We start from the raw sequence: 26,132 nt of genomic DNA, 5'->3' as shown, positions 1-26,132 counted from the left end.
GATTGGGTTCCCAACAAAATTTATGGCTAGATTAGGGAGCCAACCAACAGCAAACGCTTTAATCTTAGATTATGATCTATTTGTGGGTAGAACAAATATCTGTGTGTATCTGTATCTGTATATGGTGGTTTCCTACTTGCGCCTTTTCTATGCTACTAAATACCAATTACTTTTGCAATATTTGCTGCTTATTGTTTGACATTTACAATTTATGTTGATTTAGAGAAAGTATTCTATGACCACACTCAACTGCCTCTCAACTGCTCCATTTTCACATTGATTCATCAGCTTCGTTCGTGGCGTTCGTGGCGAGCCATTCCACCAAGGTGTGTAAATGTATCATCAATGGATCATCACCGAATTTCAGGCGTGTGCATTATTTGTGTGTTTCGAAAACATCGAGTATAAAAGACAAGCGGTATTTAGGCAACGAGTGATTCAGCAATTTTCATTTATAAAAAACATCTTCTATAAATTTTTGTCAAGTATCATTCAACGTTAAATATTACTTTGTATTATCGGTATCTACCACTTACACCAAAAGCATTCATAAGACTCGTTTTTGTATTCTTAAAAGTGATTTCTCTGAAACAATTCATCTTATAGAGCTGCCCTAGGACCCGAGGGCTATTCATTTATGTATATGTATATGCCTATATAAAGTCCACAATAATCAGATTTGGAGGAGGGTGAAATATTTGGCTGCTATGGGAATTGATTGATTCATTGATTGCTATGGTGGGTCTCTACCTTTTGCAGGTAGTTTGTGGCATGAAGCTTAGCTGGATTTGCACAATGTTCACGATATGTATGATGTCACGATAGATATATGTATTTATGCATATAGTTTAGAATGCAGCTCGCTTAAGGTCTACGAAACGAAAGAATGGAAACAAACCAAAAATGTTGAATTTACAAAAATGTTATTTGTATTTCTCGGGTATTATGGATAGTTATACATAGTAAGCTTATGCCTCGTTTTAACTAGGTTTTAACTGTAGTGTTTATCTGTAGTTTTATCGTAGTTTAGCGCATATAGTATGCCAATTGCGATTGCCTCTCGTAGGGGAGAGGTGGAAAAAAACACACACATACAAACTGTCTTAATATATAGACGGTCCAACCTTGAGACCTCATCGTTTCGCTTTATAGTTTTTAAACTTTTATCTCCATCGAATAGCTGAGAACTGCGCTTACAATTAGTGCCATAAACTTGATAAGGTTTTTTGCTTAGTTTCTCTTGCCTTGATTACTTTGTTTTTTGCTCTTCCGTGTCTGCGGTACTTGCAGCGTCATCGCGTCATTTTCCGACGTATTCGAGTATTCAGAAATACAGTATTCATCATTCCACACTCTTAACACTAAATTGTGAAGGTTGCAATCGTTTCTTTTCTTATACCGCTAGTAATGCTTCTCAGAGTCGACGTGATCGTTAATTGATAATTATCGCATAATTAATACAATACAATGCAATGCAGAATGCCATTGGCAATTCTAACTGCGATTTTGTGGTTTGTCCTGGTCCTAAACTATACCGGCCTATGGCAAATTGGCTCGAATGCCATCCAAACTGGAACGCAGCACCAAGCTGCCCTCCACCCAGAAGTTCGGTCGATCCAACATGTTCTGCCACAGGGAGAGCTCCTTTCCGGTGGCATCCATCCATTCCACCTGCCGACCATAGCTGCGACCTGTTTCAAATTAACCAGTTAATAGAATTTCAGCTGGGTATATGTAATTAGAACTTACCGGTGCCCAAGGAGAATCGTATGCCGCCAACAAACTCATTGCTGGCCAGACGATCGTGATCCCAGACGGTTAGCTCCAAGGCGCGTTCTGACAGTTCCTCCAAGGAAACGTCCTCGTAAACAAATGTGTAGTTCCAGCTGGGGTGCAGGGTGCGCTTCACTACCGGCGTCTTTTGCTTGGAGCTCCTCGTGCGATCGGGCAACAAATAACTAGGGAATATGCAATACAGTTAGTTATGAATGGAAGTCGATAGATAATGGTTGTAATCACCTCTTGCAGAAGGCGTCGCAGGTGCCGTTTGCCTTGATGGGACTCAGGTGCTTGGCCTCCTTGACCAGCACATGCAGCTGGCCGCCCTTTGAAGTGCGGTCTGATTTGGAGGCCACCGACTTGATGCTGCCTCCAAATTTGCGCAAATTGGAGGAGCTGCCTGTTATAGAGGAGCCGCGCGAGAAGAACGAGGATTTGATGTTCTCCGGGGGAATGTACTTCAGGCCCACTACTATGTCACCCCGGTAGGTGGCCACCTCGTCGAAGGGTTCGCTCTGAAACGATTTGGGAGATGTAGGTCAGAGAACGTTCATCTTTATGTCGAATTTATCTTCATGCAATAAATCATGAAAATTGGCTTAAGCACTTACGCGTTCTTGGAGGAGGTACCACTGCGACTGGGGATTGTCGAAGAGGCGACCCTGCAAATTGACACTGACTTCGCCCAGGAAGTCATTACGCCCAAACATATCCGAGTGCCAGACGGTGAGCCACAATGTTCGTGACTCCAAGCTGGAAATGGGTGTGTGGAAGCGCATCGTCTCGTCGAAGATGGGATTCAGCGTGTGCTTCTTGACTTTGGTTTTGCGCTTGCCAGCCTTCGATTTGTCGGGCAGTAGATAAACCTGAATAGGATTACAAAACCAATAGATAGTAAGAGACATCGAGTGGAGAATTGGTAATGTAATGGTAACTCACCTTCACATAGGGATCACTGCGATTGCGTTTGGCATCAACGGCGGCCAAGTCCTTGCAGCGCACCACATGGACTTCCAAAGCACTCAGCTTGTAGTTGTACTGCATGGCGAACTCCACTTGACCCTTGACCACCACGGTGCCATAGCGACCTTCTCCGGCGCCCGAATAGACGCTGGCCATGGATTCCGATCGAACCTGGAATGTGGCAACAAAATGGTTTAGTTAATTAGTTACTTAGAATCACTTAGTGTGATTCACTTACCCCCAGCGAGCTGAGACTGCTGCGGTTCTGATGCATGGCCACCAGGCGATCGATGTCCTCATCCGACTGAGTGGGCCACGTTTCGCTGGAGGCACGCGACTGGATGGGGCTGCCCGATCCATCTGCCTGCCGTTGTCCAATTACCGGCGATCGTGACAGTTCTTCGGCGGCCACTTTGGCTTCCTCTGCAACAAAAAAGAGAGAATTCATCAATTAGCACTCGAGTTTTCCACAATTAAGGCTAATGATCTATGTGCGCTGATGATAAACGATCAGAGTCGATAGATGGAAAACATTTCTTGGTATTTTCAGCTGTGTTAATAATCATTGTTTCTAAGGTCCCCCTGGCACTGTATATGTTTGAAATATAGTTCTGTAGAGCGTGTGGCAATTTAAGGAGCAATGAAGAAGGTTCATGGGTTCTTTTTATCTGTTCACAGCGCACACTTATATTTAGATAAGTTCCATATAGATAAGTCCCATTCCCACGTTATTCTATTGAGGTTAACAATAAATCGATTTGTTGGTGCAATACAAGGGGGTATCTGTGGGGAGAAGCAGCTGGAGGCGTCGGTGCAAGGAGCATGCAGTTGGAGGCAGGCAGGCGAAGCCGAAGGAGCAGTTGCCGCCTACCTTGCACCGCCACCCGTTCCTGCTCTGGATGATCCTCCCGCTCAGACTGCTCCTCCTCGTTCTCCACGAAGGTCACATGCAGTGGCGTGCGACGGTGCAGGATTAATGAAGCCCTGCCCCCAGGAGCAGCAGCAACCACTTCCGCAGACGAGGCTGGCAAGTCATCTTCCAGGGTCTCCAGGAACCTATCCGAGTTGGACCTCAAACTATCGTCCCAGGTCCAAGCTCGTCTCTTGACTATGGGCGGAGATCGCAGCTGCGTGGGTAGTTGCTTCACTGGCTCCTGGGGAACAGGATTCGGTGTCTCTTCGACTAAACTCTCACTTTGGCCGTTGGCCGCCGCCGCCGCCTCGCGTTGCTTCATCTCAACGATGTAGGAAGCCACCTTGGCATCGATGTCGTCATCTTCGTCCTCAGAATCGTAACCATATGCATTGGTACGCCTTCGGCAGCAATAGCAGAAAAAGGGGCTTTTCTTTGACTTTTCCCTCGAACTGCTCCAATAACCCTGATAGTTCCTTTGGCGTCGTCGCTTCTGCCACCAGCATTGGCCAAAAAGCTGACGCCACTTGGACTTGCGCTGGAGTTTCTTGGCCCCATCCTCAGACCGCTTTTTTCTCATTCGGTTTAAGGCTGCATATTGAATTTTCCCAGCCGAACTGGAGGGCAGAGAGGAGCCGGCTGGCTGGGACATCACTCTGCCATAGTTGTGCACTCGAGCCAGTGGAGCGGGTGCAGCCGAAGCTGGCTGGGATTTCTTGGAGGAGGTGGTAGCGGGGGGGAATGCATTATAGCTGGGGGCTTCTTTTGGCTTCGCGTTTGCCATTCGCCGTGGGCCAATTAAACGAGTCACTTGCTTCATTTTCTCGATTTCTCATTTCACAATTGCGCGTTTTGGTGGCAAGATTAATTGGTGGCCGCTTTTTTTGGTGTCATCCGCAGCCGACTGCAAATGTTTTCTATCACTTTGCCAATTCCACCAGTTGGCAGTTGTCATCTAATGGATTTCTCAATCCCCTACACTGCGCAATTCGAAAGGTCTGAAGCGTGGTTCAAATTGGATAAACACCCAAATTATTTTGTATTACCATTAAATCATTAGTTTTTAGTATGTAAGTGTTACATACTTGAATAATCAAAAGGTGTTGCCCTTCTAGCATTATTTATCTTCGCAAACAATGTTTCTTCTATTTGCTATGATAGCGCTACGTATTTAGCCTGATTAAATTAGTTGCTATCATTCCAATATTGCTGATAAGATTTCTTTAAAATCTGTGGCTCTTTACAATGGTTTTGGTTGCACAGTGAAGCGTCACGGATAGTAAAATTGATCAAATCCCATTTAATGGAAAGTTTTTAAATTGAGTTAGATATTTAACTTTTGACAGATATCAGTGACAATAAAATCAAATTGGATATCAAGTGCTTGTCTGCTTTATTGCTGCTGAGACTTCCGTGACGATGAGGTAACTCTCTTAATATCTGAGATATATTACAACGGAAAAGTGTTGGTAAAATAAATATTTTCGAGAAATGCGACATAGATTGCAGGCCCTTAGATAAGATGCCTGACGACAAGCATTCGGACACGTAATTGGAGCACTTGATCGCCGATTAAGAGGCGCTTATCTCAGATAGCTGGCACCCGGGTCATAAAAGCATTTGCATGGCCCATTTTGGCCGTCAGCAGTCAATTTAATTAAGTCGAAATGTATAGCGGCCCTGAACTTGCCACAGCCTTCAGGTGATGGCCAAAATGAAGCCGCGAAATCGAAGGGGAGCAGCAGATTGCCAGACAATCGAGGCGGCAAACCTATAAAAGTGGGTCAGATTACACCCAGAGCATTGGAAATGGCCTAGTGAACCGAAATTGCACTTAACCAGCAAAGTATCCATTAAAACGGCTTAAAGGGTCGTCAAAATGTTGGCACTCTGCTTGGGAAATTTGAATTTCTTTTATGCAGTCACGATTTGTTGACAAATATCACCGAACCGTCAATGCTTGCATTTCGTTTTCGCTCTTTTATGGCACTTCTATAATTTCCGCAATATAAGCATAGCACCCAGTAAACGTGAGCGGGAAGGCCAAGCCCCAAGCTCCAAGCCCCAAACCCCAAGCCCCAAAACCCTAGACCCCACAAACCCGAAAAAGCAAACAAACAGCTAATAGCAAAGAGCCAAAGCGAAAACCCGTCGAACTAAAAGTCAAAGTGAGCGAAACACTTCACTTTCACTGCCAGCAAGCGGATCGTTGGAGTTAAGATCGGAATTCGCGCGGCCTTATAGAGCACAACGCTGTGCCGGAGCTCCAGTCCCGTTACGCGGTTTCGAATCAACTGATCCGGAGACGGGACTCGGTGCCAGAACCCCACCAGAACTGAGCATGGTCAGGGCGAGCGCCAAATCTAAGTTTTATTCAATTATTCAAATATTGAACTTTGAGGTCGCGAGGGGCGCCTAGCCAATGAAAATGCAATTAACAAGAGCGCACGATCATCAATCGCCAGCAGAGGGTGGATCTTGGAGGTTTGGTGAAGAGAAATTTCGAAACAAGCAATTATTTTAGTAGCAAGTAGAAAGTTTCTCCCAAACATATCTCTTAATAATCCATTGAGTATTGATAAGCTCGTGTAATTAAATAATTTTGGAAATTATTTCCAGCCGAGCATTTAAATTGGAATGTTTGTAAGTATGTAAGAGGATTATCCCAGAAGAGTCTTGCCCACTAAAACAGGTGCATAATTATTAAGGCAGTTTTAAACTAAGTTCTTGTTCTGAAACTTGTGGCTCTCCCCTCGTCAATCCATCGAGATTTTCAGCAAGAGAGCGACATTCCTCTCGCATCTCTGGCCATTCTGTCGCGGCTGCGGGGCAGAAAGGTTAATTTAATTAGGGGCCAAAGTGAACCGAGATCTGTGGTCGCTCTTGCGGCTGGTATCTTTTACAGGGTGATCTTCCGTCGGCAGTCCGAATCGCAGGCGAAACTTCCGTCATGCGGCTGCGATAATTGCAAGTGGGTTCGATTTGCATAATTGTGGAAATCGTTGCACTGCAATATTATTGTTGCATGCAGTGGGGATTTGTGTTTGGTGCAAAACACTTAAACGGCTGCCGGATGGGCACGGACATCGTGGTCGGGCTGGCAAGTGGACGTGGACACGGAGCACGGACCACATCCGCACTCCGGCGGTGCAGCGATGCACGAAACTAGATGGGGAAAAGTGGAAAACGTACAATTTGCCAGCGAACCTCTTCTGGCGGCGATGTCACCTCCTTTGTGGGCTCAAAAACATTAATTGTTGTATGCAAAATGAATAAATGAAATAAATGAAATAAATACAGGAAATAAACAAGCAAAGCTCTTTATCAACGTCAAGAGCTTAAACAACGAATGGGTGTACAGAAGTTCAATACTGGTTAAGAGTCTCAAGGGGGTTACCTATTTAATTGAGTTTCGGCGAAGACAAACGAGTTGGTTGAACTGGCAATAGAAACTGTGTAAACACAACTGTTTTAGAGATGACAACGTGCATGAAAACCTTGGAGGTCTTTCGAAATTAATAATGTAGTGAGTTATTGTATTGCTTCAAACAGTAACCATGTGCTTAGCCAATGAAAGCTTTAATAAAATGTAATATATATTTTCCACGGTTTATGTGGGGCTATGAATGCTTTATAGCTTATCTGCGGCTTAATGTGCCGTAACGCTGAATTATCAAAAGAAAATATAAAAGGCATTATGCCGCACTGAGTTTCCATACGATTTCTCTTTTAGTGATTAATATGTTTTCCTCGATATTAAAATGCATAACTACGATTAAGTATGTGCTTGGGTTCTTTGTCCATAGTTTTCGGGGTATTTCTGTGTGGTGTATGTAGTTATGTAGGCTACTCCCCTTTGATATATCTAACCATTTGTACTTCGTTTTTGGGTCCACTAAGGAGTGTCTGGCTCATGCAAATCATCCCTTATCCCCCATCTCTAAGCCACACAGCAAAGTTCAAAGCCCGCCTGCACCCAGGTTTTCGAGTAGCAGCGAGCTCCATTGCGAGTTCCATTGACCAAGCGGAATATAATTGCTGGCCACAAAAGCGAAAACAGCTTTTGGGCCAAATAGTAGTTTGAGAACAGCAAAAAACTACAATCGACGCCCCCGCCAAGCGGAACAGAGCCACATTCACATCCACATCCACATCCACATCCATGAGCCGCTCTACACATCGAAAGGCAGTTCTACAAACATCTGGAGCCACATTAGCACACTCTGACTACGCAACTGTGCGAAAATCGCTTTAGACGCTAACTGGAAACCGAGAAGCAGTTGGCTATGAGTGGGGCGCTTAATATGGATACAGTTAATTGACCTTGATTGAGTTTATTTCGGGTAAGGCAGCTGTCTGCCAGCCAAATGTCTCCATCCCATTTGTGTTGGTGTATCTGTGAGTGGGCTTCTCGGTAGGGTTAGCAACATCAACATCATTATCATTATGGAAGGCCTGTGGGAGGAAGTGGCACATTCCCCAGATTCCTGCCACAGCCTAATCAGCATAAAATAGTTCAGGGTGCGACTGCCTCAATTCCTTGCATAATATTATTATTATTAGATATAAGAAATCAAATTGCTGATTCTATAAGTTTTATTTAGCAGTGTAGACCCGCCTTAAAGTTATCTGTCTCCCGCGCGTCTAAGGATCAGATTCCCCCGGAATTTATGCCGGCAAATGCCCAACTCCCTGCACTTGGAGTGAGGAATTTTTCATTAGGAAGGAAGCAGTTTCATGCCCAGTTATTTGAGCCCTCCGGCTGAAGCCTGTGCGTGTCGCACTAGGAACGCACCACCACCCGCCACACGGAAGGTGTGGCCACGACCCCCGAGGTATGCAAAAGGTAAACATTGGGCATTGAGCAACTCACCAGCTGACATGTTGAGACGTTTGCGCGCATCGCGTTTGGAGTAGAGGAACTGGAAGCCCGCGCCTAGTTTCTTGCCCGTGGAACCACCGCTGGCTCCCACACCACCAGCTGCACCACCAACGCCACCACTTGAGCCACCTCCTGCCCCACTGACGGCCGCCGCTCGTGCCGCCAATCCTGGCGAGCGGTATCTCGCACTCTTGGCACTGCCAGTGGCCGAAACGGTGGACAAGTTGGAGGGCGTGTGGTTGAGGGCGCTCTGAGACTTTGTCTTGGGTGTGCTGGTTATGGGCGCACCCACACCGGTGGTGGGTAGGCGGGGTAGTGAGTTCGTGCTGGCCACCACCTGGTTGGGATTCAAGCTGCGCGGCAACGTGGATCTGGCGCCGCCAAACTGATGCGGGGCTGCCTCATCGCTGGAGTCCGTCTCGTAAATGGCATCCGGCACACTGGAACGCCGCACATCCTTTGTGGAATCACCGCCAATCGAAGATCCCGCGGAGGAGAGCCACGGCTTGGCCGGCGACGACTCCAACTGGTGGTGATGGGCATCGCCGCCACCAATGCTGCCGCAGGATCGAACGCGGTCCAGCTGCTCGCGGCTCAGGCTCTGCTGGTGCTGGCTGAAGAGAAGGTCGCCTGCCGATCGGCGCTTTGCCACAGCCAAAGCGGACGCAGACGACGAGTTATCCCTGTCCAGTTGGCTCAGCTGGCTGAGCCTCGTTCTGCTGTCGCCATTAGCCAGTAATGCCGACTCAAAACTGCCGCGCCACGAGAATCGCTCGTAGTCGCTGGCCACGCCGCACTCCTCCCCGGCGTTGTCCGAGTGTCCGGGTCCGCCAGATCCGCCCGCTCCCGATCCCACTCCGCCGGTTGGGTAGTGCACCGTGGCCTGGTGGTGCAGGTGATGCGAGTGCGGCGTGGTGCCGTCCAGCAGGAGATCATGGGATCTGCTGCGCAACTTAAGCTGCTTGATGGGCATTGCTCTCAGTTGCTCCTCCACCTCATCTTCCTCATCCTCCGTCGTGGTGGCCGAGATCTTGGCCTGCAGTCTTCGATGGTGCCGCTGTCCTTGCGGCGATGGAGTGGGCGTTTCATTGCCACTGCTCACTTCGTGCATCAGGGCCACCAATCTGGTACCAATATGCTGCATCACCTTGGCGAACAGTTGCGGGGATCTTTCCGTGGAAGGCTCCGCTTCCTCCACCGCTTTGGTGGCTTCTGCTTCCGGCTCTCCACCCGCCGCCACCTTGCTGAAGGAAGCCACCAATTTCTGGTACACCAGTGCCTCCATGGGCACACTTTGGCTCTCGTCCAGCAGTCCACCATCGCCACGATCACCCTCCTCGTCAATCTCAAACTTGTTGATGATCTGCTGACAGCTGGCGGAGATCTGGGCCTTCAGTTGGCCCTTCCGCTCACCGCCCTCCAGATCGGAGCTCGTGTAGTCCGAGGAATCGTAGGAATCAGACCATGTGTCCTCACTGCTCAGGTACTCCACTATTTCGCGCACCTGCTCATCATTGATGCCCGGCACGGTCTTCATCAGTCGGGTCAGCTCGTTCTCGAAGTAGGCCAACTGTGCTGGCCGGGATTTGGCCAATATGCGCTGGGAACTGGGGGCATTAGTGGTGCTGGCATTAGTGGTGCTCGGCCCTTGATTGGGCGTGGTGGGCTTGCTCTGCTGTGCATTCGCGGTGGCCACAATAAGGTTCTTGAAGAACTGCCGCATCTTGCTCATCATCAGGTTGGTCTCCTCGTCGGAGCTCCAGTTGTTGAAGCTATCCTTTCGCACCAGATTGGGCAGGGCAAGATTTTTCAGTTGGCTGGAAAGTGTGCTCGCTACCGCAGCCGCAGCTGCCGAAGTGCTGGGCTGATCCATCTTGGCCAGACTTATCTGACTGTGGACCGGTTCCCGATCCTCACTGATCTGCTCCAGAGCTGGCGTTGGGCTCTTGGGTGGCTCACAATCTGGCGCCGCCTTCAGGAGATCATCGTTGCTGCCCACGAAACCACTGTCCCGGCTGTGGTGGTGCTGCTGTTGTTGCTTCTTCGCCTGCGACTGCATCTGCACCTGACCACTGCTGCCCGGCGTGGGTGTCCGGCACTCGGAAGGCTCCAAATCGTGTAGCTTCTTTTCGTCCAGGGAGTCGTGACGCTTACGCAGTTGCTTCTTGCGCTTAATGGTGTCCGAGGAGGAACCATCCGAAGCTCCGGCATTGGCCAGATGAATCACAGTGTCGTCGCAGCCCGCCTCCGATTCCGAGGTGTCCTCTACAGTGGCTGCAGCTGCTCCTCCCGCAGACGTAACTGTGGCATCCAGAGTGTCTGATTCTGGCAGGAGCAAGTTATCCAGCGATGAGTTGTGACTCCTTGGTGTTCCCCTGGCTCTAACCAGTCGCTTTCTCCGCTGACTGGGACTCGGCTGCCCTTCACTGTCGCTGCCTACACTACCACCACTTTCATCGCTCTCCGCCTGCTTCTCTGCACCACTGAATCCCATGAAGCCGGAGAGGAAGTACTTTTCCAGGCGGGAAGAGGCCAGATCGGAAGCTCCACTTGTATCCAACAGCTGATCCTCGTGCGGCAGGGAGTCAAGACTCTCGGAGCACTCGGAACTCACTTCGGATGCAGTGTCATCTCCGCGCGTGTCAATGGAACTCATTACTCGACCATCTCCCAGGCCGAAGAAGAAGTACTTCTCCAGCTCAGAGGCACTTAGTCGGTGGTGGTGCTGCAGGGTGCGCTGCCTCCTCCGTTCGGCTATATCCTCATCCTCCAGCTCGGCGTCTTCGTTGTCCGCCCGCATGGAGGCCACCTCGCTCTCCTCGCAACTCTCCTCGACGATGGTGTGCAGGGTGAAGTCGATGGCGGACCTATTGTATCCCCTCAGCTCCTCCTCTCGATCCATGTAGCCATGTCGTCGGGTTCCCTCACTTTCTCCCTCCGCATCCTCGGAGTCTGTGGCCGTGGGTGTGGTGGTAGCGTTGCTCAGATCCTCGTCCTCATCCTCGCCCCGCTGACTCAGTTCCTCCACCCAGGAGTCGTCGTCAGCCAAACCGTCCTCCACGCTGAGTTCCGGCACAGCGGGCGGTTCGTTTAGCGAGTCCACACTGTACGCTTCGCGATCGCTGCTCACGAGTTCCGTTGGCTCCATGGCGCGCAGTGAGTCACCCGCAAAGTTCTGGCCAAAAGAGTGGCTGTTGTTGCTGCTGTTCGGGCCTTTGTTGCTGTTGTGGCTAAAGTTGCTGCTGTTGTTGCTGCTGTGGCTGCTGCTGTGGCTGCTGCTGCTGTTTGCCATTTCGTAATCGCCAGCTGCACTTTCATTGTCTTTGGTGATCATGACCAAACTGCGATACTTGGCTGAAAGTGAATTTTTGGGCGAAGCCAGTTCCCTGGCCGATGTTGCAGGTGTGTCAGTTGTCGCTGCTGCTGTTGCTGCAGCTGTTGTTGCTGATGTTGCTGCTGCTGCTGCTGCACTTGGAGTGTTTTGCTGATGACTACCGAATATTTTGTCGAAGTCACACTCGTTTTCACCGCTCACATTTGAATTCACACTCACTACGTCACTAATTCCGCGGCCGACAACAACACTCGAGCCGCTATTTCTCGTCTTTTGTGCTGCGAAAGCGTCATTATTATTATGGCCAAGTTCGCTGTCGTTGTTGTTAGTGTTTTCGTTATTGCTATTATCGTTGCTGTTGCTGTTGTTGTTATTGCCGCCGAGGAGCGGAGCACGTGAAGCGACCGCAACGTTTAACATTTCATGTTCGACTGGCGACTCCGCCGACTCCCAATTCGCTCCACGGCGATATCGCTGCTCGCGAGCGGAGGAGACAGGTAAGCGAGCGCTCTCTTCTACCTGCTGGAGCGAGAGAGGCAGTGGCTGCTCAGGTGCCAACAAACTCGCTGAAGTTGCCGAAGTTACCGAGAGTGAATCCAGCGAGTAGTCACTGTTGTCGTTTATTTTGCATGCTTGGCTGCATGTGACGACCCTCTCCTCGGTTTGCTCAGCTGTTCGGCCACTCAGCTCATCCAGCACTTTGCCATCAGCGTTGTTTGCCACTACCTCTGCCTCTGTCTCTGTCTCTACCTTTGCCTCTGCTTCTACCTGCCGTAAGCAGGTGAGACCCCGCGGGCCAGCGTCATTAGAATTTAGCACGGTCGAGGGGCTTTTCCGAGAAGCAGGGCTGTTGCATTCGTCGGGTTTCCCGGCACTACCTGGCTGCGTTGTGCAGTGGGTGGCAGCCACATCAGTGCCCGTGCCCGTGCCCGTGGTGGTCAGCTGCAGATCCTCATTGATTTCGGCCACTCCCTGGCGCAAGCGCTGGAGCTTCAGCTCCAGCTGGGAGTTCTGCTTGTGCAGCGCCAGCAATCGATTGACATCGTTGGAGATGCTGTGCAGCTCATCGCAGGCGGCGAGGGCATCGCTGGCGTCTATCGCCTGCGCTTGGCGGCGCTCTGATTGCTCCCCATCGAACTCGACGTCTGGCAGCGATCGCATGTGGTGCAGCACCACGCCGGCGGCGGCGTCGTCCGTCTGCCCGCCCACCACTACAATGCAGTTGGCCAGCTCATCGCTTGAGTTGGCAACACGGCGTTCACTTTCATCATCATCATCATCATCATTGTTAATGTTGTCTTCGTCACTTGATTGGCAATCACGTGCAGCTGGCGGCGCCTCCTCCGCTTTCTTGGGTTCCTCCTCTAGAGGTTTAACATAGTTGAGCACAATGCCACAATCCGTGCGCTCGGTGTCTGTATCATTGTCGGAGGAATCATCCAAATTGGCGTCCGATGAAGACAGAGAATCCCCCTCGGTGGAGGAACTACGTCTCACCCGGCCACCGGGCTGGCGATTCACCACGAACACCTTGTTGAACCTCCTCCTCTTGGGCCTGCGATCGCGCACAGTTCCCGTATCGTCGGAGTCACAGGATTCCGAGCTGGAGCTGGAGTTGGAGCTGCTGCTGGAGCTGGACTCGCTGGTCGTGCTGTGGTGGCGTTGCTCCACTGCGTCCACCGCATCCACCGCCCCTAGTTGCTGCTCCTCCATCATTCCCGCCACATTGTAGCTTCTCTGCGTGGTTCTACGGGGCTTTTGCTCCGCCTGTTCCGCCTGCTCCTCCTCCATTACCTCTCGATCCTCTCTCTCCTGATCCCCATCCTGACTGCTGTTGCTGCTGGCCTCGTCGGGACTACTGGCCGCATAGCTCTCGCTCAGCAGATGGGCCGCCGTCGATGGTGATGCCTCATCGGACATCTTGCTGTGGTTCTCTATAAGTCGATTGGAGGACAAATTCTTGGCAGTCTCCGCCGTCGCTCGCCGCTGATCTATCTGCTCTGGGTGCTGCTGGGCTCTGGGTTTGGGCTTCGGAATGGGAATGGAACTGGCACTGGCACTGGCACTTTCAGCCACATTTCCAACAGCATTTTCGACTGCAAGTCCGCCGAAACGAGTTATTATCGCAGGAGCCGCAGCTCTAGTTGCTGTTTGTATTTGTGATGTTGCTGTTGCTGCCGCTGCTGCTGCTGCGGCTGGTACTTGATTTTTATGTATATTCGTTTCGTCTGCTGCTTCCACTTCTTCGTGGCTGTTTTTACTGGCCAGGTAGGTTTGTGTTGTTGCCGCTGCTAGCTGGGTTTCGCATAGATTTCGGCTCTGGTATTTGCTGGCCACTCTCGGCAGAGCGGTTCCCTTTGTGGATGTCGCTGGTGTTGTTGTTGCTGCCGCTGCTGGTGCCGCCGCTTTTGTTGATATTGCTGCTGCTGTCGCGGCACTCTTATCTACACCACTGGCAACATGTGCCTGAACGCACTGGGACACTGGCACTAGCACTGGCACTGGCACTGTGCCGGTTTTATCATAAACATTACACAATCTGCCCGTTGTGGGCGTTGCGTTGTTGCTGTTGCTCTTGGTGTTGCTGCTGTTGTCGTCGCTCTCACTGTTGCTGCTGCCGCGACGCGCGTTGCTCGTTTCTGGTTGCTCACCCGTCGGCGAACGCGAAGCTACTAAACTTGTTGGCTTTGGCTTGAAAGCACTGCTGGCCATTTGTTGATGTTGCTCTTGGTATTGCTGCTGCTGCTGCTGGTGCTGCTGCTGCATCGAGTTGGCAGCTCGCATTGGAGGGGCCAGCGTTTCCAGGCTCCTGCCCGCCGTCCCATAGCCCGAGGTGCTCGACGACGACGAGGAGGATATGGTGGAGCAGAGGGACTGCGTCATCAGTGATCCCAGCGAGGCACTCAGCTCCGGCGCCGAGGACTTGAAGCCACCCAGTCCGCGCAAGCGCTGCGGCATCGGCGGCGGAGTGGTGGGCAGTTGTTGGTAGCTCTTGCTGGTCACCGGCGGCGTTGCATCGAACATGTTGCCACTGGCCGCGGCAAACTGCTGTGAGTAGGCGGCAACTATGGCGGCAAATTGTTGTTGGTGACCGGCCGCCTTCCATAGCTGCTGCAGACTGGCGGCCAGCTGCTCGTCCTGTTCCAGGAGTGGATTGGGCGACACCTCCGGCCAGTTGGGATAGGCGGCCATGGGCACTGGTATGGGCACCGGCACGGGAATGGGCACATACTGCGGTTGCGGCTGCTGCTGCTGCTGGCCGGGATTGCAGTTGCATCGGTTGTGGCTGTGGTGGTGGTGATTCTTCAGGAAACGCGTCTTGATCCGGGTCTTCATGCTGAGCGGATGCGGGGGTGGTGGCACCGGTGGTGGTGTTTGATCGGAGCTGGTCTGCGAGCTGCTTTCGGTGTTCAGCACAAACTCCTCATCGGTGCCGGTGTCGCTCTCTCTGATCCTGGGACAATAGCTGCTCCTGGGCTGCTGGGGTCGTCTTTGCACCTGGGGAGAATCGCTGTCGCTCGACTGACGCCTCACGCGCGGCGGTGGAGTGGGCGTGGCTCGGGCCGTGGTATAGGCAATCATGGTAGTTGTCGTGGTGGTGGTCGTGGAGATCATGGAGGGCTCAAAGTAATCCCAATCGCAGTCCTCCACATTGCTCACAATGCTGTGACAGTGGTGCGTGGAGCAGGACGAGTCCGTGTCATCCTCATCCCCGTCCTCCTCCTCCTCCTCCTCCTCTTCCTCCTCTTCGCCGTGACAGGACGATGATGAATCCGAGTTGAGAAAGACGAGCTTGAACTCGTCCGCTTCAACGCTATATTGCGACTGCTGCTGCTGGCGTCCATGCTGAGTGGAACACCTGAAGTCTAGCTCCGATGACGACGAGGTTTCCATGGCATCGCCCCCACCTCCAAGTCCACCGATATCAACGGAAGCCACGGACAGCTGCTGCTGCCCCGTGCCTGTGGAGTAGCAGGGATGAAGTTGCGGGCACATAAGTTCGGAGACAACCACATTGTCGTTGACCAACACCACGATGTACGAAGCGGTACGCAAATACTGGTTATTAGCACCACACAAACACACACAGGTGAAATACTGGTTAGCCGGAGGGTGAGTTTTTCCACACCAACGTTAAAGGTTGCAGATGGGTTAAGCACACGGACGGGCGGTGGTTGAACAGAAACTTACGGCTAGCATGGGTTAAGCTTGGATGGTTACACCGAAATACCACAGATATTAATAGACACCAATGGCTGAGAAGGAGTGTTAGTCATTATACCGAACCCAATTTAAAGATTTCTAGTTAGGCAATGTAACCGGGTATGAACAAGTTTGTTAGGTGTCAAGTACACCCCTTGTTAAAAAGTATCTCTACTGCAAATCGATATCAAGTTCTTTCACTGGTATAAACAATATATTTGATAGCCCAGTACCAGGTTGGATAAAAAGTATAAAAAGTATCTCTACTGCAAATCGATATCGAGTTCTTTCACTGGTATAAACAATATATTTGATAGCCCAGTACCAGGTTGGATAACTTCCCCATAAATATGTAATGTTTATAATTCAGCGATCGTATGTTTAGTAACTGGAAACTTTAAACAAATGCTTAATACATATAATGATGAGTGATCGTAATGATTAACCAGTTCTTCTGAATTACATGCAAACGAAAATGTGCACTTTAAAGCGGCGAGATTTTAATGGATTTATATAATCCTTTCAATTATACAATAGTTTATGCAAAAGTTTGATCAAAAGTAACCCATCTCTACAGCATATAAACAATCCGCTTTCCATCAAGTTCAGAACTCGGGAAAATCTTTAGTGCTGCTCTGCTTGATAACCCATGACCTCGAGTAAGTGAACTTCATCCTGACTAAAATTAAACATACCGAAAATCATTTCCCCTGCTGTTCGAGGAAGCAGTTCATCCTGTCAGGAAGCAGTTCAAAGACTCTTGATTGATTATGGTTGTTTGCCACAAGCTTTTCTGGCTAGGACAAGGACTAGCGAAAATTTGCCAAAAAGCTTTTAAAGTTGCCAACATCGCCCTCGTCCTTCAACCCCTTCTGCTTGGATGGTTGCCCAAACAAAAACTGCAACAGCGGATGCACACAGCGTCAATCCCTAGTAGCCACAAAGTAAACATTTGATCGTTGCCCGCCCTGCTGCATGAGGCACATTTTTTATCCGCTCAACGCACTGCGAGAAAGTTCTGGAGACTCTGCAAAATTGAGTGCTACAAACTCCAACTACTGGTACATGTGTTTTTGATTTAAGCACTTCAATATTGCGTAAATCAATTTTAAAGACAATCTCAAAACAATTGAATGTGGCACTGGCACTATATTGTTGTGGGTGCTCAAAAGTCGTTGCCTAAGCGCAAACTGCGTGCCGTTTTAGTCATTCACAGAGCAAAGCCCACACGGGAGCACAAAAGGTGCAGGAGATAAGACTAATGCCACAGTTCTGCCGCTCCACGTGGTCCGAAAATCCGGCGGGTGCCGGCGGGGCTTTGGTGTGTACGTGGGCACCGAGAGCACAAGGACTCGGAATATGGAATCTGGAATCTGGAATCCTTCGAGGCGACAGTCGACCGACCACATCTCGAATTCGCATAGACACACGCTGCGTTGGTGGTCACAAAAAGCGAACACCCACAAATCGCCAAATTGAAACATAACAAAAGGCGGCAAAGGCGTTTGGATGCCCCGCTTTCCGCGCGGAAAATCCCCCTGAAAACTCCGAAAGTGCGTTGTGGGTGGGTGGTGGAAAATCGATTTATGAGTTGCCAAAAAATTATCCCGCCTGCCCACGGCAAGGTTTTTGTATTCGGGTTCGGTCCCGTGCCACAAAATCTTTTGAACCCCGCCAACTTTGCTTTTAAATTTGGTTGTTCGGGCGTTTGTGGTCATGCCGCCAATAGCTTCAGGGAAAATTTAATTCAAATGGAGAATGGAAAGTCTGCCGTGAAGCAGGCGAAAATTGATGGAATACTTTTAGGAACTCGAAAGAGAAGTAAGCGAGCAAAAGTGTTGCACTCTTTTCGGAACCGCTTCTTGAAAAATTTATGGGGAAAAAGGTTTTCTAAAGGAAACTGGCCCTGCCCTATTTTACAGGTAGTTTCCGAGTATATCGATTCTCTGAGATCCGTAAGTATCGAAGTTAAGTTAAGTTAAGTTAACTAAGTAAAATTAGTTTAGCATACGGTATGTATTTTAATTTAAAGGCATATTACCATTAGTGCAACTAGTTGTCTATGACTTAAATGAATAGGATTAGTTTATTAGTTAGGTCCCCTTCATGAAAGTGAATAAAGTACAGGGAAACTTCTGGTTAAGCACCAATTTTTAGACATTGCCAACCAAAGAAGCGCCCACCTTTATTCCCAGAAGGGGAGCTTAATTATTTGAGCCAAATTAGACTGAAGGCGAAGCCCTTCACAAGGAGTTTGTTAGTCACCCAGGCTGCCCATCACCACCCTTCAGCCGCATCAACATCTCGACATCAGCATCAAAGTAGCATCAGTGCGGGCATTAGCATTACCATCACCAAGTTAATTACGCTCCCAAACATACATTTACTATAGCTACACAAAGACAACTACGGGGTGCACACTGAGACAAAGCCTTGGAAGTTGAAGCTCACACTTTAAAGCACCCTTTTATAGTAACATAAAGGCCGAATTAACTGCTGACTTCCCATGGACTTTTCTCTCAGTGTGCGGAGTGTAGGGAGAGCTATTATCACTAACCTTCTTCGGCGGCCTTCTCCTTCTCCTTGCGACGTTGCAGCACGACCTTCTTGAAGACAACCGCCGCGGCCTCCACTGCATTCTGCAGCTCCTGCTCGCCCAAAGTGCTGGTGTGGGTGGCATCCTAATGGGAAATGGGAAATGGGAAAGGAGGATGAAAGGGTTTCCCAGTTAAGCCTACTGGTCTCCGGGCTACTCACCGCCGAGCTGCTTGGATCGCCGCCCTCCTTGTTGGCCGAGGACTCGAGGGACTTGCCATTGACCGGCTGCTCCGCTCCGGATCCTTGGCCGGATTCCCCTGGGGGCTTCTCCTCCTCCTGCCCTGTGGATGCTACTGAGGCGACAGGAATTTCTGTTTTTTTCAGGCGCATGGCTAAATCAGAGTTTCTATGCATAAGCTGTTGATGGAAGGAGTAAATGTGCTGGGGCGTGCTACCTGTGGGGGCGGTTAACAGGAGGGGGTGCAAAGCGTTCATCAATCGGGTGCCGAAACAAGCGCAGCTACTCAAGGTTCTGCCAGGGACCGCAAAAATTAATTAATTAATTCGTTCATTAGCCGTAAATACATGGTTACTTATGCGCAGGCAAACACTACTTTGGGGAGCTGTGGGTGGGGATACTTTGTATGCTTTATATACTGCATAAAGTGTAAAAATTTAAGTCACTAAAAACTAATCACGGTTTGATTTGATATTATATTAGACAAAGCGAATTATATTTCACTAAAGGAGGGGGTGTAATATTGGCTTTATATTGTAATAATCTGTTTAAGTCTAAGTTTTCTATTATGTTGATCTATTGACTACGTAAATGTAATATAACCTTTGATAAAACATACATTGAACAAATAATAGATAATTTAGCAAATAAATAACACAACTATAATCACTTGAAGCTAGATTTGGTTTGTTGCTGGATTTGCTTAAGCGAGGGACTGAGTTTAAAAAATGTATTTTGTAATGTGCAATGTATATTTTCTACATGATGTATGTATATATTTATACAGGTATCTAACTACATATTATTGTTTAGCTCCTTGAGTTTATTGTGTGTATTTTCAATGACAGTGAGCGATTATGGCTTAAAGTTGTGAATGCGAATGATGGGTGCTTGTGAAGTAACTGGTAATAATTGCGGTCCCTGGGCTCTACGGATGCGTGATCGCAGAATGCAACCATAGCTACTACCAAAAGTGGCACATCCTCGGCACTTACCCTCCTCAGCCTCGCCGATTCCTGTGCGGCTGTTGCGGCGCCTCGCCTGCGGGATCTTTGAGTTGCCTCGCGTCTTGTCCAGGATGTCGGCCAGAGGACGAGGGCTGGGTATTTTCGATATCTCAGCTTTCTTGGTGGGCTTTTCGAAGAAATTACTTTATCAACTTTCAAGTAGATCAAAAAATGTGAGGTCAACCCACCTGAGTGTCCTTTTCGGGATGCGAGAAGGAGCGACGTGTGACGGGCTTGGGTGTGGTCTTCGCTCCAGAATCCTCGGAAACGGAGCGCATCTGCTCGGGCTTTCGTCTCTCGGCAGCATGGCTATCGGAGGCACCTCCGCTGCTGGATGCACCTTCATTGCCAGAACCTTTGCCACTCGCATCCGAGACCTGTGAGAGCTGGGCCAGCTCCTCCTGCTGCATCTGCAGTTCCCTGGATTGCCGCCGCCGGAGGCGATTGTGCATTAGAGGAGTACGCGGCAGAGCTGCTCCGCCATAGAAGCCCTGTGGAGTGCCCATGTCGGGATAGTAGCCGGGCACACCACCGGAACCGCCACTGGCACCCAGTCCCACGCCGGCTCCTCCCCCATAGCCCGAATCAGCCAGGACATTCTCGGCACTGTAAATCGGTCTCTGAGATGAGTTCTGGTAGCTTCCATCATCCGAGCCATTGTTGTAGATGATACGCGGCTCACTGCTGAATCCGGCATTATAGTTGCGCTCGTACTGCACCTCGTCGGACTCCAGGAAACTGGTGGCACTGTCGCCAAAGTAATCCACGTATTCCGGGCGATTATCCAGCTCCTCGGTGACATCGGGAAACTGATGGAACTGCTGCTTAGCCTCGCCGAAGGTTCTCTCCTCCTTCAGGCAATCCTGGCGCACCAGGCGACTGGGTGATCGGCCACCAGGCCGCTGCACAGCCGTTGGGATCTCCGGCAGCAATCTTCTGTTCTCCGGATGGCCCTTGGTATTCGAGTACTCCTCGTTGCTGTGGCTGCGCACCTTGATCATCTTGGAATGCGGATCACGGGAGTGATGGATGTTCACACTCTGACTACTGGAGTACTGCTCACCACCGCCGACGCCGCTGGTGCTGGCCACACTGCCTCCGCTTCCCAGCTCGATGCCACCCACGGCGGGCACATGGGGCTGGGAGAGAAATTGCCGGGGATTCGGAACACTGGGGAAGAGGAAATTCTGTTTGGCCCTCGGCGAAATGGGCATGAATTTTGCAGGAGGAGTAGCGTGCACTGTGAGTGTGTTTCCACTGCTGAAGGCTTCCGGATTTGGCAGCGTTTGCTGACGCATGAATTCCGGCGAACGTCGGAATTGCGGGGAAGTCTGTCGCTTTGGCGGAGATGTGGGCAGTAGCTTGACATGCTGCTCGGGATTTGGTAGTGTTGCCTGCCGGGTCATTCTCGGCTTAGGCATGGGTCCCACATCCTGCTCGTCGCTGGCCAGGCTGGACGCTTGTGATTCATAATTCAGGGGTGGTGGAGCCACTGTCGGCGGCGGTGCTCCCGTGCTGGGCAGCAACTTGGTGCGATGATAAGTGCTGGGCGGTTCGGGGAACGAGGTCTGCCTCATGAAGGGCGGATAGCGTTGCTGCTCACCCGGCGATCTTTCCGGGGAGCGACTGTACAGCCGGTTCGGGGATGTGGACATATATATAGCCGGAGTTGGCTGAGCTGGCAGCGTGGATTGGCGGCGCACCTGGAGCCGATGATGCGTGGGTGTGACCTCCAGTTGGGGTTGCTGCGGCTGCGGCTGCTGCGCGTAGTTGTCGCAGTCACCCACCGTCACACCAACACCAACACCCACACCCACTCCCATTCCGGGCATGGTGTTCATGTGGATGACGTCGTCGCTGTTGTAGGCGCTCGGATAGAGCGGACTCTTCTGCAGCTGATGCGGCGATGTGGGCGCCGTTAGATTCACGGAATTGTAGTTGGCCAGATTGCCGCCACTGCCGCTGAGCGCCGGGTCGTTGTTCAGGCTACTCGGCAGCGTCGACTGACGCAGGACCCTCCGTCCCAGCTGCCACTTGCTGCTGGTCGTGGGCGTGGCCGTGCCACTTCCGTAATTGATGCCGTGCGTGGGCCGCGGCTGCGGTGGCAGGTGATGCTGCTGGTGGTGCTGGTGCAGGGTGGGGTAGCTGCCCGCGGACTGCGCCTCAATCAGATGCTGCTGCTGCGGATACAGGTTGTCCGCCACCGGCTGTTGTGAGTTCGGATTGTTCGGATCGTCCTCGGGATCTGTTGGGGTAAAGGATTTTTAATTATCCACTCTAAACAATTGCAGCTTTTTACTTTAGTCATTCTTTAGAAAAATCTACTTTGAGATAACTATAGAGGGCTTTAAACTCATTTTAAGTGGTTGATCTTGTACTTATTTTGTGGTATAATCCTTGAAGGATTCTTTCAAGCATGCATATGCTCAATCAAAGTCTCTTAACTATATGATGACAAGAAATTGCAGAACATGCTTGCTGTACTCACTCGATATGGTCCAAGAACGCCGGATGCTCTTCCTCAGGACGTCGCTGGTGGTCAGGTGGTCGACGGCACTGCAGGATCCCAGGGCATAGGCGTCCTTCAGCCACTCGCCGCTGGCCGATTGTATCTCCCTGCAAGAGCAACAACATTGCCACTTTAGAAACCAGAAAACCTCGCCGAACATTTCCCCAACTTTCGTTGGAGACGTCAAACAGTCAACAAGTAAATCGGCGACTCAGTGCTATCACGTCTGTCTGTCTTCGCGACATTTGGCAGACTGGCTGGCTGACTTGTTCAAACGAACTCTGAATGCCGGATTGTCTGTGACACAGCAGCAGCACACAGCCACACAGCCACATGGAACATGAAACACCAACACACACCATGGGTGTAAGCCAAGGTGTGAGCCATCGGAAGAGTTAAAGCCAGCTTACACTGCTTTGGGTTTGCACAAACAGACAGATGTGTATTTTTGGTGAAAAACTGTGCCAGTGAAAACACGACGGAAAAGTTTGGGGTTTGGAAACCAAAAAATATAATTACATTTAATGAATAAGACAAACTTCAACCGGAAGTTGGTCCTGTTTATGCTTAACTTTAATCCCACGTAGGAGTTTTAAATAAAATTAAAAGTTTGCTTCAAATACCCATACAGTGCCTTATACTTAAAGTAACATACCACTTTCATATAATTTTAATAGTACTGAGAAAATTATACAGAACGAAACTGTGAAGGTATTCCCAATTTCCAAGAACTATATAATTGAGAAGCTTTTGTTAAATTTAATTAGGTTCCTAGGAAGTATATATCTCTCTTTATTACATTTCTGGGAAATTAATCATTTCAATGGCATATACATACATCACTCGCTCATCTTTTAAGCAAATATTAATTTATACTTCACCAGAAAAGCTTCTTTTCATTGCATAAAGGGATCAACATATACAGAGGTATATATATATATTTAATATAATCAATGAGTTGTTGCCCTGATGCAATTATGAATATTGGTAAAATAACAATTCAGTGTCTGGGCAGAAATTCGTGGAATAATTGTATTTCTTCGGCCAGACAGTGTGCTTTTGTGTCTGACTTGGGGGTGCAGCCCCAGCAATTGGATAAATTCCTGCTGAGAGGCAGACGCAAGTGCAGACGCCCTCCATCGAAAAGAAGGGGCTGGGCCCATCGCAGCCATCATCGTGTGGCATTCATAATTATCCAGCAGCTGCAGCAGACGCGGCCAAATTTGGTGTGCGTCATGCGTGTTGACAGGCGTGAAATCGCTGCCACCTGTAGGCGACCTGCTGTATTCTCGGCCCGGGAAATCTACATGTGCCACACGGCATTCATAAGTACACAGTACACAGCAGTTTGGCCTGCAGCTGGCGACGAGTTGGCCAAGATTTAATTACTCAAATGTCTGCGTCTGTGGCCTTGCCAACTCAATACGGGCATTTCTCAGCTGGGGAGTTGCTGTGTTTTTCTTTTTATTTTTGTTATTTTTGGGACCTGGGCTCGCCCATTAACACTGAACAGTGAACCTTTCGTGTGTGGGTCGCCTGTCTCATCAGAGGCAATTGTTATGTTGCCAAATGTTGGCGCAAACCGAGAGCTGCTGATGCTGTGGTGACACAGGGCGTATGCGCAATGTGTGGGGTGGCTCATGTTTATGCTGGCAAAATGCAAAATGGGGCCAGAACACATAGTGCAGCTCATTAAACGGCCCGGCACTTGTTGACAGATTGCTGCTGTTGGTTGAATGAACACGTTTGGGTTTTTGGGGGGAACATTTTGCAATCCTTGGAGCTGCCTCATTGCCAGGTTATCTAATACATCACGCAAAGCTCCTTTTGGTCACTGAAAATGATGACCAATATTATTTGTGCAGCTCGCCAAAAGTGGAATTTTCGAATTGGACAGCTTAACAGGGGGGAACACGTGCAAATTGTATTTTCAAATGAACTTTCTGTTTGCGAACACGAGTGTGCATTTAAGCCGCTGCGCATCACAAATGGGCCATCAAGAGGGCAAAGCAAACACGACTAGCTGAAAACAAACCGTTTCAGATATTCAAATATTCAAAACTGCCAACTGGCAACAGAAACGTGCACAAAAAAATCTGCCGCATCAGTTATGCGGAGTTTCAGTTGACAGCCTGTGACACCTGATGCCCACGGGCTGAAATGGAAAATAAACAAAAGAACCATTTCTATCAGCTTGCAATGCGAGTAAACCTTTTCCTAGAATTATTTTGGGCAAATGCAAGCAAGAGATTTTGTCTCTGTCCGTATGCAATGCTATACTTTGTTGATTCACGTTGCACCAACGGGCTTTGGGTGACAATTTTGGCGACACAAAGCAACCGAAAGGGCATGCAAAATTAGCTTGCAACGTTGAAAGTTGCAATGTATGTATGTGCTACAAAGTCCAACGCACAAAATTAAGAAATGGGAAAACGATTGCCAGGGCGTAAAACCAAAGTGCAGTTTTGGGAATGGAACCTAGACATAAAACTACCCTAAAGTAGGAGTTGCGTTGCCTATTTTTCAGGAATTTAAATAGAAATATTCACTTATTTAAAAGAAAATCGATCAGCTTATTACACACTTATAGAAACCTTAACCAAAGATCAATATTATTTATGTCATTTACAGATTACATTTACATAGCTACAATAACATATAGTATCAGAACGTCCTTTACAGGGTATTCCACCACCACGTAGACAATCATGCCCCGACATGAGCACAAGGACACAATGTAATGTTTTGTATTTTAGCTTGGTTTTCGTGTGCGTGAGTTGAATAGTTGGTCGCATCCACAGAGTTTTGTGAGTTTTTAGTTGGCAATGAAAGTTGGACAGACGTATAGATGCATAGAGAGAGAAGGAGAATACAGAACTGATACAGACAATGGGAGTGACAGAGACACACTTACATTTGCTTGTGGCACACCACGCACACCCAGTCCGTGGTGCGCGATGTGAATTCGCGACAGGCTTTGCACACGCGCAACTTGCAGACGCGACAGGGGGCGCCACGGTTGGTGATGCGACCCAGTTCGGTGGTGCAGCGGGCGCAGTGGCGACTCGGGTCGCTCGTGTGTGCGTTGTGGTTGTTGTGTTGTTCGAGCTGTTGTTGTTGTTGTTGTTGACTGGGCTGCATGGTTGTCTGTTGTTGATGTGGTTGTTGTGTGGCATCGAGTGGCTGCACTCCACCAACGACCTTGGCCGCACCCTTGCGCCTCAAAGCATACAATTCGGCGCGCAAGAGCCTGTTGTTGTTGAAATTCGGTTGGAGTTGTTGTTGAAATTGTTGTTGGCGTCAATGTTGTTGTGCGGTGTTTGTTGTTGAAATTGTATATGTTGTTGAAGTTGTGGTTGTAATTACAGCGATGGTTGTTGAGGTAGTTGACATGGTTTTGGAGTTGTTGTTGAAATTGTAATATGTATTCATTGGAGTGGTTTCAATTGTTGTTTTTTACGGGTTTGTTGTTGCGTGTAGTTGTTTAAATTACAGGGGTTGTAGTGGGTCGGTTGGGGAGGTTTTGGTTTTGGTTTTGGTTTTTGGTTCCGGGTTGATAACATAATTACATGACAGACGCATAGACAGTTTGGTTAGATTGTTGGTTAAGAAACGAAAACACGTTACAAAAAGTTAACATGACATTTTGCGACAGTCAGGCATGGAGAGAGCGAGAGGGAAAGAGAGTGAGAGATAGAGACAGAGACAGAGACAGAGACAGAGAAGGCGGCAAGCGTGTATGGTGGGTTTTCGGGTGTGAGTGTGT

The 26,132-nt window shown here is 49.4% G+C and overlaps 1 protein-coding gene across 3 annotated transcripts in view; it reads right to left on the bottom strand.

The window, feature by feature from the left end:
• Positions 1-906: 906 nt before the first annotated feature.
• Positions 907-26,132, bottom strand: part of LOC122621966 (synaptotagmin-like protein 4) — a 48,289-nt gene continuing 23,063 nt past the window's right edge. The window contains exons 2-13 of one of the 3 annotated variants that reach the window (XM_043800021.1): positions 22,346-22,473; positions 20,046-22,102; positions 19,846-19,984; positions 18,832-18,965; positions 18,632-18,755; positions 8,529-15,833; positions 2,981-3,165; positions 2,719-2,913; positions 2,391-2,645; positions 2,020-2,294; positions 1,750-1,958; positions 907-1,691 (exon numbers count right to left, since the gene is read on the bottom strand). In XM_043800021.1, the coding sequence (XP_043655956.1) occupies positions 1,540-1,691; positions 1,750-1,958; positions 2,020-2,294; positions 2,391-2,645; positions 2,719-2,913; positions 2,981-3,165; positions 8,529-15,833; positions 18,632-18,755; positions 18,832-18,965; positions 19,846-19,984; positions 20,046-21,698 (10,626 nt within the window). In that variant the 5' untranslated portion in view covers positions 21,699-22,102; positions 22,346-22,473 and the 3' untranslated portion in view covers positions 907-1,539. Of the gene's footprint in view, positions 1,692-1,749; positions 1,959-2,019; positions 2,295-2,390; positions 2,646-2,718; positions 2,914-2,980; positions 3,166-3,937; positions 4,589-8,528; positions 15,834-18,631; positions 18,756-18,831; positions 18,966-19,845; positions 19,985-20,045; positions 22,103-22,345; positions 22,474-26,132 lie in introns of those variants that run through there. The other 2 variants (XM_043800022.1, XM_043800023.1) reach the window with 2 other exon arrangements.

The sequence above is a fragment of the Drosophila teissieri genome, chromosome 3R (genome assembly GCF_016746235.2).
Source record: "Drosophila teissieri strain GT53w chromosome 3R, Prin_Dtei_1.1, whole genome shotgun sequence".
Taxonomy (NCBI): domain Eukaryota; kingdom Metazoa; phylum Arthropoda; class Insecta; order Diptera; family Drosophilidae; genus Drosophila; species Drosophila teissieri.
Note: the sequence above shows the minus strand (reverse complement) of the source record. Positions and strands in the feature narration are given on the sequence as shown.